The 16,071-nt window shown below is 46.1% G+C and overlaps 1 protein-coding gene across 4 annotated transcripts in view; it reads left to right on the forward strand.

Moving 5' to 3' along the window:
- The window catches only part of Adarb2 (adenosine deaminase RNA specific B2 (inactive)), a 542,810-nt gene that overhangs the window by 367,399 nt on the left and 159,340 nt on the right, over positions 1 to 16,071 (forward strand). For all 4 annotated transcript variants that reach the window (XM_032884792.1, XM_032884795.1, XM_032884793.1 and 1 more), the window contains exon 3: positions 2,198 to 3,108. In XM_032884792.1, the coding sequence (XP_032740683.1) occupies positions 2,198 to 3,108 (911 nt within the window). The remainder of the gene's footprint in view (positions 1 to 2,197; positions 3,109 to 16,071) is intronic.

The raw sequence follows: 16,071 nt of genomic DNA on the forward strand, positions 1-16,071 counted from the left end.
GAACATGTGCAAGGTGCTTAGAGAAACGTAGGCATGATTCTGCCTGGGCAGATCAGTCCCAGGACTCATATGCATGTGTGTGTGTGTGTGTGTGTGTGTGTGTGTGTGTGTGTGTGTGTGTACATATGTGGCATGTATATAAATATATGTCTTCATGTATATACATATATGTGTATGTATATATGTGGGTATATATTTATACGTATATAGTTTTGCCCATATATAAATATATGTATTCATGTACATACATATATATAAAGTTTTGCTGAACTTACTCTCTTATTTTTTTTGCAAAAGACATAAAATGTTGGATCAACAAGATGGGTGAGGTGGTACTTGCCACCAAGCCTGATGACCTGAGTTCAATCCTTGGAATCCATATGGTGGAAAGAGAGCACTGACTCCTGCAAGCTGTTCTGACCTCCCTGTACCCGAGCCTGTGTGTGCATGCACTCCCATATGCACACACACATGCGTACAGGCGCGTGCGCACACACACACACACACACACACACACACACAATGTAACTTTTTTTAAAAAAGAAGAAACTGCCACATGTAGAAATGAAGCCACCCTTTGCCCTCTTATTTCTTTTCCTTCCTTCCCCTCACCTTCTCTGGGAGATGGAGTTGTGTCTTTATGATATAACTGCCTTCAGTTCTTTCATAAGTATGATTATGTGAGTAATATGTAATACGCATATTCTTAGGGCATACACGAAGTCTCTCCTACTCAGTGGATTACTTTTGCAAGCTCATTTTGCCATCTCGCATTGTGTTGATTTATTTAGGTTGAAGCAAATAGAGTCCACTAAGTCATCACTGTTGTATTACCAGTGCACCCTAACCAGTCCTCTAAATATGGGACGTTCTCTGTTTCCTACATTTTCAATTGTAAAAAACATTATGCTGCAACGAACATCTTTGTTAATCTCAGTTCTAGGATGTATTCCTAATGACATAATTACTGAGTAGGTATTGTTTCTTGGTTGCCAGTGGGCGTTCCTAATTTTTTTTTTTTTTTTTTTTGCACAGGGATTGTGCCTGTGCGCTTTACAACTGATGTGTAGGTGCAAATCCTTAGAAACATATTAGCATTGGTCTGTTTTACATGCTCGCCGGGCTATGATGGGAAGGATCTCAGAGGCGGTAATCCAAGGATTCCTGCTGTCCTGTAGGAGAAGCCCCACATTTATAACATTTATAGCTGAACTATATGGTGCATTTAGAACCATTTTCTATGTTGATAGGTCAACATGTGATATTTTTATTTATAAGGACAATAAATGCCCTTTGCATCACTTCAGTGATTTTTAAGAAGCCCAAAAGCTACGTTTCAGATGAAGCATGGAAGATAAGTCTCAGCACCTGTGGCCTTTAATTGGCTCCCCTCGAATTGTCTCATCTAAGGTGGAACTGGGGGAGTCAAGTAATAAAGAGCTCAGACTTGGGACCTGACACCCCCCCCCCAGATAAACAGCTGACTCTATAAACTGCCGGCTTAACTGTTGCCAGCAACTCTACTGACTGGCACAGGTAACATGCAGCTGTTTAGGACAGACAGCTGCACCTCCCTTCAGGATATGAATTAGGAGGTGGGGTTCTGAGAAATTCTACCCGGCCTGATATATAAGAGTGTGGCCTCAATAAAGCCCTCCCCCCACCAACTCAGTGTTGTGGGCATCACAGGCAACAATCACCCTGCCATGGGGCCCTGGTAGCATGGGATGAGGTAGGGCACTCATCACGGCAAGAAAAGCCACTTTAAGCTTCTGCTATTGCCCCAAACCATAGATAGGCAAAGCTACTCATCTGTTTGATTTTAAGAGATAATGGGCACTGAGGAGGTACGGTGCTCATGGGTGACAACATGACAGCTCATACTAATGGCCAGAGACGGTGAAAACATGCATAGGACACACACCTTGCCTGTCTCTTCCTCATCTCTTCTCAAGCCTAACTTTCTGAGAACTGCCCTCTCTCCCCCACCCCTCCACCCCCATAGGCAAATGGTCCCCATTGCTGCTCCTCCCTGGTATCTTGCAGAAGTCATTACATCACCTTTCCCAGACCTGACCTGAGGTGCTGATGCTGCCCGGATCCCTCAGCCTTACGGAGCCATCGTTAGCAATGATGTCTCTCATTAGTGCTGACCTGCCAGTGCTCTGGGTCATGACTAATTTGTTCTCACCTCCAGGTACCAGCAGTGCTGAAGTGAAAGAAAACCGAAATGTGAGCAACCTTGGGACCAGGCCCCTGCCCCCTGGAGACTGGGCCAGAGGCGGCAGCACACCCAGCATTAAAAGGAAAAGGCCGCTGGAGGAAGGAAATGGGGGACATTTCTGCAAACTGCAGCTGATCTGGAAAAAGCTCTCCTGGTCTATGACACCCAAGAACGCGCTGGTCCAGCTACATGAGCTGAAGCCGGGTCTTCAGTACCGGATGGTGTCACAGACTGGCCCAGTGCACGCCCCAGTTTTCGCCGTGGCTGTAGAAGTAAACGGGCTCACGTTTGAAGGCACGGGGCCCACTAAGAAGAAGGCCAAGATGCGGGCAGCAGAGATGGCCCTGAAGTCCTTCGTGCAGTTCCCCAATGCGTTCCAGGCCCACCTGGCTATGGGCAGTAGTACCAGTCCGTGCACTGACTTCACCTCTGACCAGGCTGACTTCCCAGACACGTTGTTCAAGGAGTTCGAACCATCCTCAAGAAACGAGGATTTCCCGGGCTGCCGTCCCGTTGACACTGAGTTTCTGTCCTCTGCCTACCGGCGAGGACGGCTACTCTACCACACACTGGACCTCATGGGCCAGGCTCTGCCTGACAGGTCCAGGCTGGCTCCAGGGGCACTGGGTGAGAGAAACCCTGTAGTGGTGTTGAATGAATTACGCTCAGGTCTTCGGTATGTGTGCCTCTCCGAGACAGCCGAGAAGCCCCGAGTCAAGAGCTTTGTCATGGCTGTGTGCGTGGACGGGAGGACGTTCGAAGGCTCTGGACGCAGTAAGAAGCTGGCCAAGGGCCAAGCAGCACAAGCTGCTTTGCAGGCCCTCTTCGACATCCGGCTGCCGGGTCACATACCCAGCAGGAGTAAAAGCAACCTCTTGCCACAGGTGAGACCTCTCAGGTAGCTGGAAAGATGGATGTGAGTTGGGATATTCTTGCTGGGGGAAAGGAATAGGCCTGCCGCTCTCCCCTGGTGTGGCTGTGAATAGAATGTGGTAATCACTGGCCTTCCTGAAAAGACCCCTTTCCTAAGCACACATTGAGAAACTGCCGGGTTTTGTGGATAGAGAATCATGGGAATGTTAAGAAAGCAAAGAGATCATCAACACAGCAACTAAGCGGAAGTAAAGAGAGAATTCATGAAGCCAGGCAACTTTTGCAATGATGGAATCAACCACTAGGGAGAAAAGACAACCAGGGTCACAAGAAACAAACAGAGACAGCAGAGGGCAGGGTCTTCTGTCCCCACCAAGCGGCCTAGGCTGCAGGAAAGGTAGGATTCATTTGCCAGGCCCTCTTCTGGTAACTTAGAAGTAAAAAGCGTGTTGGTTGGTGATCTGGGCTGAGTTTCTAGTCATTTGCTCTGGGCAAAAGCAAGATGGGAATTGTCTCATTGGGAGTGACCAAGATCTCTGTAACCATGGTTTCCAACCAGGTGGAAACTTCTCCAGTGAGACGGTAGCACAGGAGTGTGTGAAGAATGACTTGATGGAAGACAGGGGGAGTTAGAAATGAGGATTAGGGCCCTGTGGATATCATTCTACCGGTCTAATGCCTACCTGGCATGAATCAAGCCATGGGTCCAATCCTCGGCACAGCATGGGCCAGGAATAGTGGTGCATGTGTATAATCCTGACACCGGGGAGGCAGAGGCAAGAGGATGAAGGAGTTCAAAGTTATCTTCAGCTACATAGCAAGTCATGGCCTGGCATGTATGAGAAAGAAGGAATGGCAGGGAGGAAAGGAAGAAAAAAGAAGGAAGGAAGGAGGGAGGGAAGGAGGGAGGGAGAGAGAGAGAAAAGGAAGGAAATGAAAAAGGAAGGAAGGAATGATGGAAGGAAGAGAGGGAGGGAGGGAGAAGGAAGGAAAGAAAAAAGGAAGGAAAGGAAGGAAGGAACTATGGGTAGGAAGGAAGGAAAGAAAAAAAGGAAGGAAGGGAGGTAGGGAGGGAGGAAGGAAGGAAAGAAGGAAGGAAATCTCCAGGTTTTGCCAACACAATAGTGGCTCTGCTTTTATTACTTTTCTCTTTCTTGGTGATTATGGGGTTCAAACCCAGAGCCACTTGCATGTTAAACCAGTGGTCCCCCTGAGCTGTACCCTCAGCCCTGTGGGGAGTCCCACACATATGAAGAGGTCATGTCCTCAGGATCCATGTACCTCTCTACCCACCACACCCCCCTCTGATAACTCAGGATGTGTCTGGAGCAGCAGCTCCCCACCCCACACATCCCTGCTGCCCCCTGAACAGAAACACTGGGGACCCATCTATGCATAGAAGAGACAAGAGCCCTACCAGGTCAATGCTAAGGACCCCAGGTTTCCAGAAGCCCTGCTGTAATAAATCCAGAATTCGCTCATTTCTTTTAAAAAAGAAGGCGGTTTACCTTTGCTTGTTTAAGATGCCTTTGTAGCACTGCCTGTGTGTCAAGAACCATTCTCACATCACTTAAGACAACCTTATTCTGCCAAGTCTTATAATTGCTTATTTATGCAAATTCTCTTTTCTCTTATCATTTTGAGACTTATTTGTAGGTCTCTCTAATGTAGTCAATACAGAAAATTATTTTTATTCATTTTGGGCGTCAATCAAGGGAAGAAACACTTTACATAGTTAAAAGGCACTTAGCCCTGTGTGGGATTCATCATAAGCACTTAATAACCAGGAGTTTAGCTATTGCGGTGATCGCCACCACCATGACATCATTGCACCTGGAATAGAGAGGTCCCTTGTTTTGCCTTGAGAGATAAAAAACAATCTGCAAAAGAATTTGGGCTGTCATCAAAACCCAGCTACTGCTTGGGATATGTGTGAAGTCACAAAGACCGTAAAGAGACCCTTCACCTTGTATAATGATTAGGTAGGGCATTTAGTTATTCACTCATTCATTCATTCATTCATTCATTCCACATTTATCTGACTATAAGCAGGCATGGGATGGATGCCACAGCAGATGTCCTTTGTGTATGGGCACATGTGTGTGTTTGCAGTATGTGCATGTGTATGTGTTTGGGTTTGGGTCTATATATGTGTGGGTGTTCACATGTGTATATGCATGCATGTAGAGGCATGTCGGGGATGGGGATTAATGTGGGATGTTCTCTTATCACTCTCTACCTTATGTTTATGTATGTTTATTTTTAACTATGGGTACGTGCATGGGGCAGGCACACCACTTCGGTGCTCTCAATTCCAGAAGAGGGACTCAGATGCCCTGGCCCTGGGGTAATGGGCTCTTTTGAGCCCCCTGACGTGGGTGCCTGGGAGCCATGGGTCTCTCTGCAATAGGAGCATGTACTCTCAACCGCTGAGCCGTCCCTGCAGCTTCTCCTCTTTATTTTTTTGATACAGACTCTCTCGTTGCCCCTGGAGCTCAGCAATTTGGCAAGACTAGCTAGCCAGCATGCTCCAGTATCCTGTCTCCACCCCTCTAGACCTTAGATCTCAGGCACATGCTGCCATTTTCTGCTTTTTATGTGGATGCCGATGGGGGTCCTCATGCTTGTGGAATGCTCACTTTATTGTCTGAGCTATCTTCCTGGCCCAAAACATCCCTCTTTTCACCAATCTTGGGTAAGGGAAAGGTTACTCTATATAGATAATGAGTCCAGGTTGCGGGACAGTGGATTTTCCTGGTCTATCTTCTCTATTCTTTTACTTCACCTCAAGTATTTATTACACATGTAATAATCACTGTAAGGAGCAGGTGGGAGCAGGTAAACCATAACCTTCATTAGTCCTGATTTTCAGCTTGTAGCCCACCCCCAAAAGAAAATGCTAGAGAAAGACACAAGAATGATTCCTAGATCCATCCCTGTGCATTTACTAGCAAGAAACTCTATGGCCTTGCTTTCCCCCTTTTCTATGTCTTTGTCTTTTTATGTTTCCGACTTCCTCACATTCTACCTTTCGTCTACCGGGAACCCAACTTGCAGAACAGCCATCGAAGCGTCCTCCTCCCTACTGCCTGACTCAGGCTGGGCAGAAGAATGGTCTCCTGCCACTTTGTCTGAGAAGGCCCCATTAGTGATAGTTGGCATGCTCCTGTTGATGCTTCACTCTGCCCTGGCCTGAGACCACCTTGCAGAAAGGCTACAGACTGTTCTGGGATTATCTATGTGCTATGACACGTGCCTCCCGCCCCCATCTCTCTTCTGCTTTCTACTGTGCGAATCTGAAGGACATCAGCGCGTTCTGGGTGCGATGGCTCCTTTCTTTCTTGTTGTCGACTCTGAGCTCACACGACAGAGAAGCCAGGCAGCGCGACTACTTTGTAATAGTCATTTGACCCCAGAATGCAGCACATCCGTTAAAGCCACGGCTGCTAAATTATTTTTCTCTGACAGTCTGCTAACCACTCCGACTGGATGATGAAGGGCACAGAGCGGCTCGAGGGTTGCGGGCCATTCATCACACCTTGGCAGTGCAGCCATGCCAGGGGCTCATTATCCTCTTGCCTCGGCCCCCTTGAAAAGTGCACCCTGTAGCTGGGTGGGGGCCAACACAACAATAGGAGTCAGGACCGATGAAATTAAAAGCCTGTCCTAGGTAGGGTCTAAGTTCAGGGGAGAAAATGTGAAAATAAACTATTTCAAGGTTCGCCATAAATGCTGTTCTGTCTTCCTGCTCAGCCTGAACCCTTTCCTTCTAAGAACTGTGCTATCCTGGAAGCACTTCACTACATCATGGGGCCTCTGTCTATAGATCACATAAGTCCTAGATAGACACTGTGTGGAACCCTTGTCTATGTGTCATGCAAACCTCTATGCCATGAGCCCTCATTCATAGATATATATTACATCTGTATAGATCATAGAAACTCTATGCACAAATTATGAATGCTGGTCTACATATCATGGGATCCCCACCTATATATCAAAACCCTTCATCTATACATCATGAAACTTCAGGGAAACCATTATCTATTAATTGCAGGACTTTCTGGCATATGCACCATGGACTCCTATCTACAGATCAGATCACCCAAATACACATTATAAAACTCCGTCAATACATCGTGGACCCTTTACCTATATTTTGTGGACTACAACCTATTCATTATGGACCACCCATCTAACCATCATGGAAAGCTCCCATAAATACTCCATGCCCCTCATCTAAGGAGCATAGAATCTTTCACTTACACCTCATGGAGTTCCCTCTTCATCTATCATCATGAACACAATACCCTCACCCTTCTGGTATGTTCAAACAAACACTTGGTCCCAAATGCATATTGACACTAGAGTTTTCGGTCCCTAAAATGTGTCCTTTCATAATCCTGACTGCTCTGCCAGGGCTGCCATAGCGCAGCAAACTAAAGATCTTCACAAAACCTGGGCTCTTGGAGCAAAGAATTTTCCACCTCCTCCGAGCAAGGACAATTCTTCAAGAGTTTGCTTTAAGGACCTGTAGCAGTGCAACTTCTAGAACTGGAGCACTAACACCAGTGTTTAACGTTGTCTGCCCAAATTCCCATGTTCAGCTCCTCACAGGACAGTCTCAAATTTGCAGGGTGCCAGAGACCCCCATGTGGCACCATAGGAAGATGTCGTTTGCTCAGGGCTTTAACCGAAGACTAGCATTACAAACAAGGCTTCAAGCCATCCTAGTGGGAGTTCTCTTAATTACATGATAGACTTTGAAACACATATTTCATCTGCACCAGTGCTTAGTTATGTCAGGAAAGCATGTTTCAGATGCATCTGTTGAGGCTGATAAGATTGTTCATTCAGTAAAGTGATTGACAGGCAAGCAGGAAGACCCGGATCCATCTCCAGCACCCATTTAACAAGGCAGGCATATTGGGATGGCCTTGTAACTCCAGAGCTCCTGAGCCAGAGATAAATGTATCCCCAAATTCAGTAGCCAGCCATCCTAACTGAATCAATGAGTTCCTGGCCAGAGAGAAACTCTGTCCCCTTACATGGAGGAAGATGTCCTGAGGGATAACATCTGAGATTGACCTCTGATCTCAGCTGAGAGTCTGCCTGAAAAAAACTTAGTAGATTCTGGAATGAAACCACGGAATAGACAGGGTATATAGGATAATCCTAAAGAAGTAGAACCTCCTAAGCTTGCCCCCGAGGCCCTCAGAGGTTTCTGAATATGTAATGACGGTTGCTACGCTCGCCATCCAAACTCCATCTCTGCTGAATCACCTAAAGTGGGAGCACAGCAGGAACAGAGCAAGAGTCCACGTCATTCCTACTGAAAGCGAGTTCAATAGCATGCTGCTCACAGCAAAGATACAGATTGCAGGTATAAGTTGGCCAGACTCTAATTTTCACCATTTCATGGACCTGAAATCCAAGCCTTAGCCACAGTGACAAAAACAAGCATTTATTAGTGCCTTTAAGGCATGGAGCAGACATAAATGTGTAGAATTTACTATGCTGATTCGAAAGTGATGCGCGGTCCTGGGACTCATGAACAGCTGTTGAAGGTGACGATGTCCACTGAGAGATAGCCAGGAGGCTCTGTCCGAAGCCCTCATGTTTTGTTTATCTACAGTTGGTACAAAATCCCTATAGGCTAACGTGGCTAGTGGTGGGAACTGGAAACAAGAGGCCGGGAGTGGATAAATACTCGTTCCTGGAAGTGCCTGCATGAGAAATGCTGACAGACACAAGGCCCACTTCTCACCTCTGGCAGGAAAAGATCTGTGCTCATAAAGCATAAATGCAGCACGAGCGCCTTTTTCCTCTTTTTTTTAGCAGTTCTAGTGCTCAAAACCTGGTTAGAAGAAATAATCAAGTACCCCCCCCCCAGTGAATCGAGCTAACGAAAAGGGACATTTCCCATATGCACACAGCATATCTGGAAAGGGGATCAATTGGCTTGTTTGCAGTGTCCTGATTCACCCTTTACTTTCTCCGTTTCTTTGAATCTCCATTTCAACTGGTTTGGCATTTGCGGTGTTTTACAAAGGTTTAGTCAAAGCCACTAAAGTTGACTCCTTCAGCTTCTCTGACCTCCACACAAATGCTGTGGCGAATGCACATGAGTGCTTACTTGTACATACACCAAAATAAATAAATAAAATATATTCAACTTTTAATAGAACATAGCTTTAATTAGGCATGGAAGACTGTAAATCTTTAAGTTTTTTAAGTCATACAAGGTATATATCACACTTAACTTACTATCGTGTTTTATATATATATATATATATATATTATTCAATATATTCAGCATGCCCTATATACTTACATATTGTACATTTGTACAGTCTACATACAACATATACTTTATATCATTCAATATGTTCATGCAATATAGTGTGCATTAATTCAATAACTTCTACTTTACTTTCAGCTAAAACACGAATCATCAAACTTGAGTACAAATATATATTTAAGAAAATAGCACTGAAGCCTGATGCTCCTACTGAGTTTGGCATTTTAAAAATTGTCTATGTAACCATTCACCAGTTCAGCAGTGTCTACCAGCCACGGTCTGCCAATCATTTCTTTTCGTGGCCATAATTATGGAAGATGATCATGGCAATTGTGACATAGTAGCTAATATTTATTGGGCCCATACTCTATATTGACTCTATGTTTTATTTACATATGATAGCACATTCATCCAACCTCAGATGAAATCCTTGCACTAGACATTAATCATGTTCCCATCTGACTCTGTGAGGCTATTCTGAGGTAGGTAAGCCCATGGCCTGGCATTGAAAGTGGAAGGTCAATTAAAAAGAAGTCCAGCACTCAGCTTCTGTAGGACTGTAGTAATGACCTTGCCCTAAGACACCTGTGACTCCCTACTTCCCAATGGCTTCCTGACCTATGAAGGAAACTGAGCACTTGTGGTTTAAAAGGAACTTCATGACTTCCTAAGAGCAATTCGGAAGGGATTTGTTAGTAGCTCCAGAAGAAAAAGTTACTGTGATCTGACGAGAGGAAAGGGTTGATGGAGTTTGCAAGACTACAGAGCTTAACCATGTGCTGGGAGAGATGAGAAGCTGAGGCAGAGCACACACGTGGGTATCGTGGTCCAGCAGGTTGTTGACTTTGAAGCATGTGGAAACCTCACATGCCTACTTGGGCAGGAGGAAGCCTGGAGAAGGTCAGAGCTCTCAGTTGCCCTCATGGGTGAATTCCCATGAAAAGCCGTCCTCCTGGCTCTCCAGGCGTCTGCTGACGCTTCTGTGGAGTGGTAGGGTACTGGCAACTTGCCAAGGGCTCCCGTTTGGGAAGGTTGCCTTTGTCAGCTGAACGCCTCCAGCTGCACTAGTGTACACAGGCTTTCTGGGGATGGGCAGGCAGCCCCTTCCTTTGGGATTCATTGTTACACTGAAAAGGGGAGAGACAGCAGAAAGAAGATGGCAAATGGGACGGTGCCAACATGGAAATGAGCCGGAGAGAGAAAAGATGAAGATCCAGGAGAAAAGAAAGTGAGTCCCCATTCACCAGAGCTACAGGGGGATGACAAAGAATACACACAGGGAGGTGCCAAGGCTGGCTTTGCCTTTCCAGCCCCGGAGGGCATCTAGGGGAGATCCCATTCCTTTGAGATCTCCGTCCCTCTGCAGATGCAGTCAAGACTTTCTGTCTCCTGTCTGGCACAAGGGTAACTTGGGCTACATTCTTTGTGAACCCCTGGCAGAGGCTAGGGAGGTGGCCTAAAGAGAGGTCTCAGGTTGGAGCGAAAACTCTGCACTGTGCTGCTCGGCCTAGTAAGGCTACACGGTAATGGCAAAAGCAATGTGGAATTTGGATGCTCTCTCTTGAGCTTCACAATCCTTATCTTCTCTTCCTCATCCTAGTTCTGATTCCCTGGGCAAACTATGGCAGATCGAAGTCAGAATGTGAGATTTGTTGCTAGGTTAGAGCAGGAATGTTGAAGAAGAAAAGCGGAATTCTTCATGGAAACCCACGGGCTAGGAGTGGGGAAAAGGAAGAGAGAATGCACAAGAGAGCAAACCTAACAGCAGCCCACCCACCAGGAGTTCCCCTGAAAACTGACCACTCTGGCAAGTTCAGCAGTTGTCCCAGAACCTGGCCATCAACTTGGACATTCCCAGAAAGTCAGCAGTCACTTGAATACCTATGGACTCAAAGGTGCTGGCAGGAGGACGGACTCCTGGTCATTCATGGGCAGGAGACAGGATCCAGGCTAATCTAGGCAGCACGCCTGTCTAGAAAACCTCCCATCCATCCTTGATTATGCTTATGAAATTATTTCAAAGATGGTTTAGAGGATTTAGACATAGTGAGGAAAGGAAACGTTCTCTTCTTTAAAACACAATTAAGTAGCTTTTCTCACTCTGTCCCACCTCAATGCAGTGTGTACCCCACACTCTGTAAACCACTGCCTGGGCAGTAGTGGAACCATTCTGTGAGATCTTAGGTTCCCAAGCCCCCATCTCTTCAGTTACTCTGAGCCTATTCCATGGCATTAGTGCCCCTGATACATACACTAGGGATAGCCTAAGCGCTTTGCATAAAAGTCATCTCAGAGAGTAATTTTGTACAAGGTGCAGGTCAGCCATCACTGGTACAGTTCTGCTGTATTCCGGCATTGAATGAAGTGTCCAAAGACTTGTGAAGGATCACACTGTACAAGAAACTTAGAAATCAAGTCCTGGGCCCCTGTCCTATGTGCTGTTCTGTTCCCTCTGGGAAGATGGTGCACGACAAAGCTGTTTTCTCATGGTCAAGCATGTTACCAAAAAGAGTGAGCTAGCCTTCCTGAGCCAGACTGCACGCACACACTCACTAGCTATGGAACCTATGTCTCCTTAGTCCCCAGGACCTCCTTTTCCTGACCTGTGTTGTGAGGTGATCATAAGAGTTCTCACACAAAAATGGCCAGGAGACTCAAGTGGGTTGGAGCAGGGATTGAACAGCATTTGACATCTATAGAGACACCTCTCACTCTTAATCCAGGGACAGCTACAGATATGCCCCACTCGTAGTGGAGAGAGGGAGCCCTTTTAACCCATTTCTTGATGAGAGAGAGAGAGAGAGAGAGAGAGAGAGAGAGAGAGAGAGAACCATGTGGGAGGTAGGGAGCCGTTAGAATGACATTGGGCCACTCCTGAGCCTCAATTTCCTTGCCTGTAAAATTTGCTATGATTACCATAAAATGGAGTCTGTCAACTTTCCACCATGGATGGAGGAGAGGTTCGTGAGGCCCCACACCTTGCTGAGGAACTGTTGGCCGGTATGGCTGTGGGGGAGAAGAGAGTGTTGTTGTTGTTGTTGTTGTTGTTGTCGTCGTCGTCGTCATCGTCGTCATTGTCTTGGGGGATTTTTTTGTAGTGGTTCGGCCAGGAGTAAATTGTGAATGCTATAGAAAGTAACCCTACCCCAGTGCTCATGAAGCACTCCTAATTAAACTTGGTGGCTCTTTAAAAATGAGAAAGTAGGAAGGGACCCTTTGCCTGAGGTCCAGAGAAGAGAAGGTCCAGAGAAAGTAGGAAAGGAGTGAGGGGAAAGGATAATCAAAATTCAGTGTGTGTGTGTGTGTGTGTGTGTGTGTGTGTGTGTGTATGTGTGTGTGTGTGTGTGTGTAAAACTGTCAACTCATAAACTAAAATATCTTTAAATAGTAAGAAAATAATAAGGAGTGTGATGGAATGTTTGCTTAAAGCTCTCACATTCTTTAAAAAAAAAAAAAAAACCCTCTGGTACAAGATGCCCATATGTCAACGTGATGTATACGGTATGGGTACAATATGCCTGGAGCCACTATTTGATAACATTTAAAGAGCAACAAACATAAAGGCATTGCCCAGCCTGACAGGCAATCTGCAGAATCTTACCCCAAACCAGAGCTGGTATTTCTCAATTGTGGTGACTTTTATGAAGATCTAGAGTTCTAACCCAAGGAGGAAACTGAGAACACTGGGCATCTGGGAATGATGGAGATGCCGTGATTATCCTTGTCAGACAGGGGTAGACTGGAGCAAATAGACTTTGGGAGATCGCCTGTGCCATGCCCCATGGAGTGTTCAGAGGGAAAAGTAGGAATGCAATAGAACATCTTTTCTATTTTCCATTGTCATCCTCACCTCACCTGAAAGACAGTAACAGTCCGAGATTGGCTTAATGTCATCTCTGTTCAAATATGCAGCACCCCGAAGCTTTTCCAGCCCCACTCAGCCACACCTCAGTGCTTCCTCAGAATCTTCCAGAACACTGTGAAGCACAGGGACTCCGCCATATTAAGTCCCAAGATACAAATCTTATAATCAACTCCTGTCACCGTCTGTGGTGCGTTTTAAGTAAGATACGGTGACAATTTCTGTTCCCCCCGGGCTCAGGGCTGCCGGTATCTATCTGCACAGTTCCGTGAAATCCTAAGAACTGGGGTGCTGTGAGACCCGCTTGGGTAGGAAGATGAGAGATCATTATTCCCGGATCCCAGTGCCACACTCCCTCACCCTCACAAACTTATGTGTCTGCTCCTCTTGGAGCCTAATGATGCCTAGACGGTGATAAACTGGAACATGAGTTTCTAACAGCGCCACAATTAAACATTTCTAAAGTGTATTTTTCTAAATTAAATCAGTCAGGGGAATTGTACTCAAACTTAGAGGCAAACCACAAAGTTCCTCTACAAACCCCAAGGGGAAGAGAGACAGTTTTGTAATATGAGGTGTTTTCCTTCTGGTCACAACTTTAATCGATTAGTGACGAAAGCCGATGTCTGCCTCCCCCAAGGCTCCCCCTCTTTGCAGTTTTGATGGCTTCTGTGACATAAGAGGTGCTTAGTAAAGTGACTCTCAGGGTGCAGGAGTGGAGTCAAGGTTTTGTTCGGTTAGCTAGACTGGGAAAGAAATGAACGTTGCCGTAAAGGGCTTACACTAGCTCAAAGGAGCATCTGTGCATTGTGGATTTCAGTGTTCAGAACCAGGAGTGTGAACTTTCACAGGACAGCCCGAAAGAAGCAGAGGTTTGCAAAAGGGAAGCATTTAGCAGTGAGAGCCCTAGCAGGGTGGGCACCCTAGAGGGTCTTCTACCTCCAGCAGTCCCTTTCTCACCCACTGACCCTTCACTGGGAATCGTCACAAAAAGCACAGATAGGTTTAGTGTGCAGCCTGTTTAAATATGTTGCATTCTCTGTCTCTTCATGCCTCACGCAGCCACTCTTTAAATGCCTCTCAAACTCTTTCAGAGCATTCCAGGGAACAAGGATGTCACTGCACTCATCCTGCCTGTCCCCAGAAATTGGGGCTCACCCTTGAACGGTCCTGTCAGAGCATCATAGAACACAGTCCAGTCCCTGTCACCGTGGCAGCTCTTTCTGTACTGCCTTTTCTTATGAAGGGACAGGTGTGTGAAGCCTGGAAGCTTTGCCCATGTCATTTCCCAAGAGACCCCGTGGGGAAACATAGGAACAAAGAGGTGAGCTGTGAGGAATTTGATCACTTATATAGACAGAGAGAAAAGGCCACAGGTGGCTTAATTTTAAAAAGATTGAGTGTCTCAGATAAGGGTTTCTATTCCTGCATAAAACATCATGATCAAGAAGCAAGTTGGGGAGGAAAGGGTTTGTTCGCTTACACTTCCACATTGCTCACACTGGGTAGAAACTTGGAGGCAGGAGCTGATGCAGAGGCCATGGAGGGGTGTTCCTCACTGGCTTGCTTCCCCTGGCTTGCTCAGCTTGCTTTCTTATAGAACCCAGGACTACCAGCCCAGGAATGGCACCATCCACAATGGGCTGAGCCTTCCCACCCTTGATCACTAATTGAGAAAATGCCTTACAGCTGGGTCTCATGGGGGCATTTCCTCAAGGGAGGCTCCTTTCTCTATGATAACCCCAGCTTGTGTCACGTTGACACACAAAACCAGCCAGTTCAACTGACCCCTTGTCAGCTTGACACACAAACACATCACTATTAAGCCTCAACCCTCACTTTCTTATTCATCCCCAAGATCTAAATAGCTTCAAAAGTCCCACAGTCTTTACAAATTCTTACATATTAAAATTTCAATCCCTTTAAAATATCCAATATCTTTTGAAATTCAAAGTCTCTTTACAATTCAAAATCTCTTAACTGTGGGCTCCACTAAAACACTTTCTTCCTTCAAGAGGGAAAAATACCAGGGCACAGTCACAATCAAAAACAAAAGCAAAATCTAACCATCCAATGTCTGGTATCTATATATAATCTTCTGGGCTCCTCCAAGGGCTTGGGTCACTTCTCCAGCTCTGTCCTTTGTAGCGCACATCTTGTCTTCTAGGCCCCGGCTCCCTGTACTCCATTGCTGCTGCTGCTGTTCTTTGTGGTCATCTCATGGTTCTGGCATCTCCGAAACACTGCTCAACTTCTCCGCATGCCCCCTTCAGTCCTGGGCCTTCAACTGCCACTGAGGCTGTCCCTTCACCAATAGCCTCTCTGGGCCTCTCACAGTGCCAAGCATCAGCTGCTACCCCTTCATGTTTCAAAGCCAGTACCACCTGGGTGACTCTTATACATTACCAAGTCTGGCTGCCAACATGAGGTACAACCATGGCTGCCTCTGGAACACAGCTTCTCTGTGCTCTCAGGAAATACTTTATAGAAGGATTAGTGATGCTGGTCTCTTCTTCATCTCTGCTAATTTCTTAGCTCCAGCTGACCAGTATCAATCATCCCAGTGATGCAAAGCTTTTGCTTGAGTAGTTCCGGTATCTTATTAATCACAGCTGATTCTTCAGCCCCAGCTAACCAAAACCACAGAATCTTCACAATCAAAACAGCAACAGCCCTGATAAGAACCTTTACTCTTCCCTCTGAAATTTCACAAGCCAGGCCTCCATCTTCTGCACTGTTCTCAACATCATCTTCCAAGCTCCTACAGAACATCCCACAGAGCTCTTAACATCCCAATGACTCTTCTAGCTC

Source organism: Rattus rattus, chromosome 14, assembly GCF_011064425.1.
Source record: "Rattus rattus isolate New Zealand chromosome 14, Rrattus_CSIRO_v1, whole genome shotgun sequence".
Lineage (NCBI taxonomy): Eukaryota > Metazoa > Chordata > Mammalia > Rodentia > Muridae > Rattus > Rattus rattus.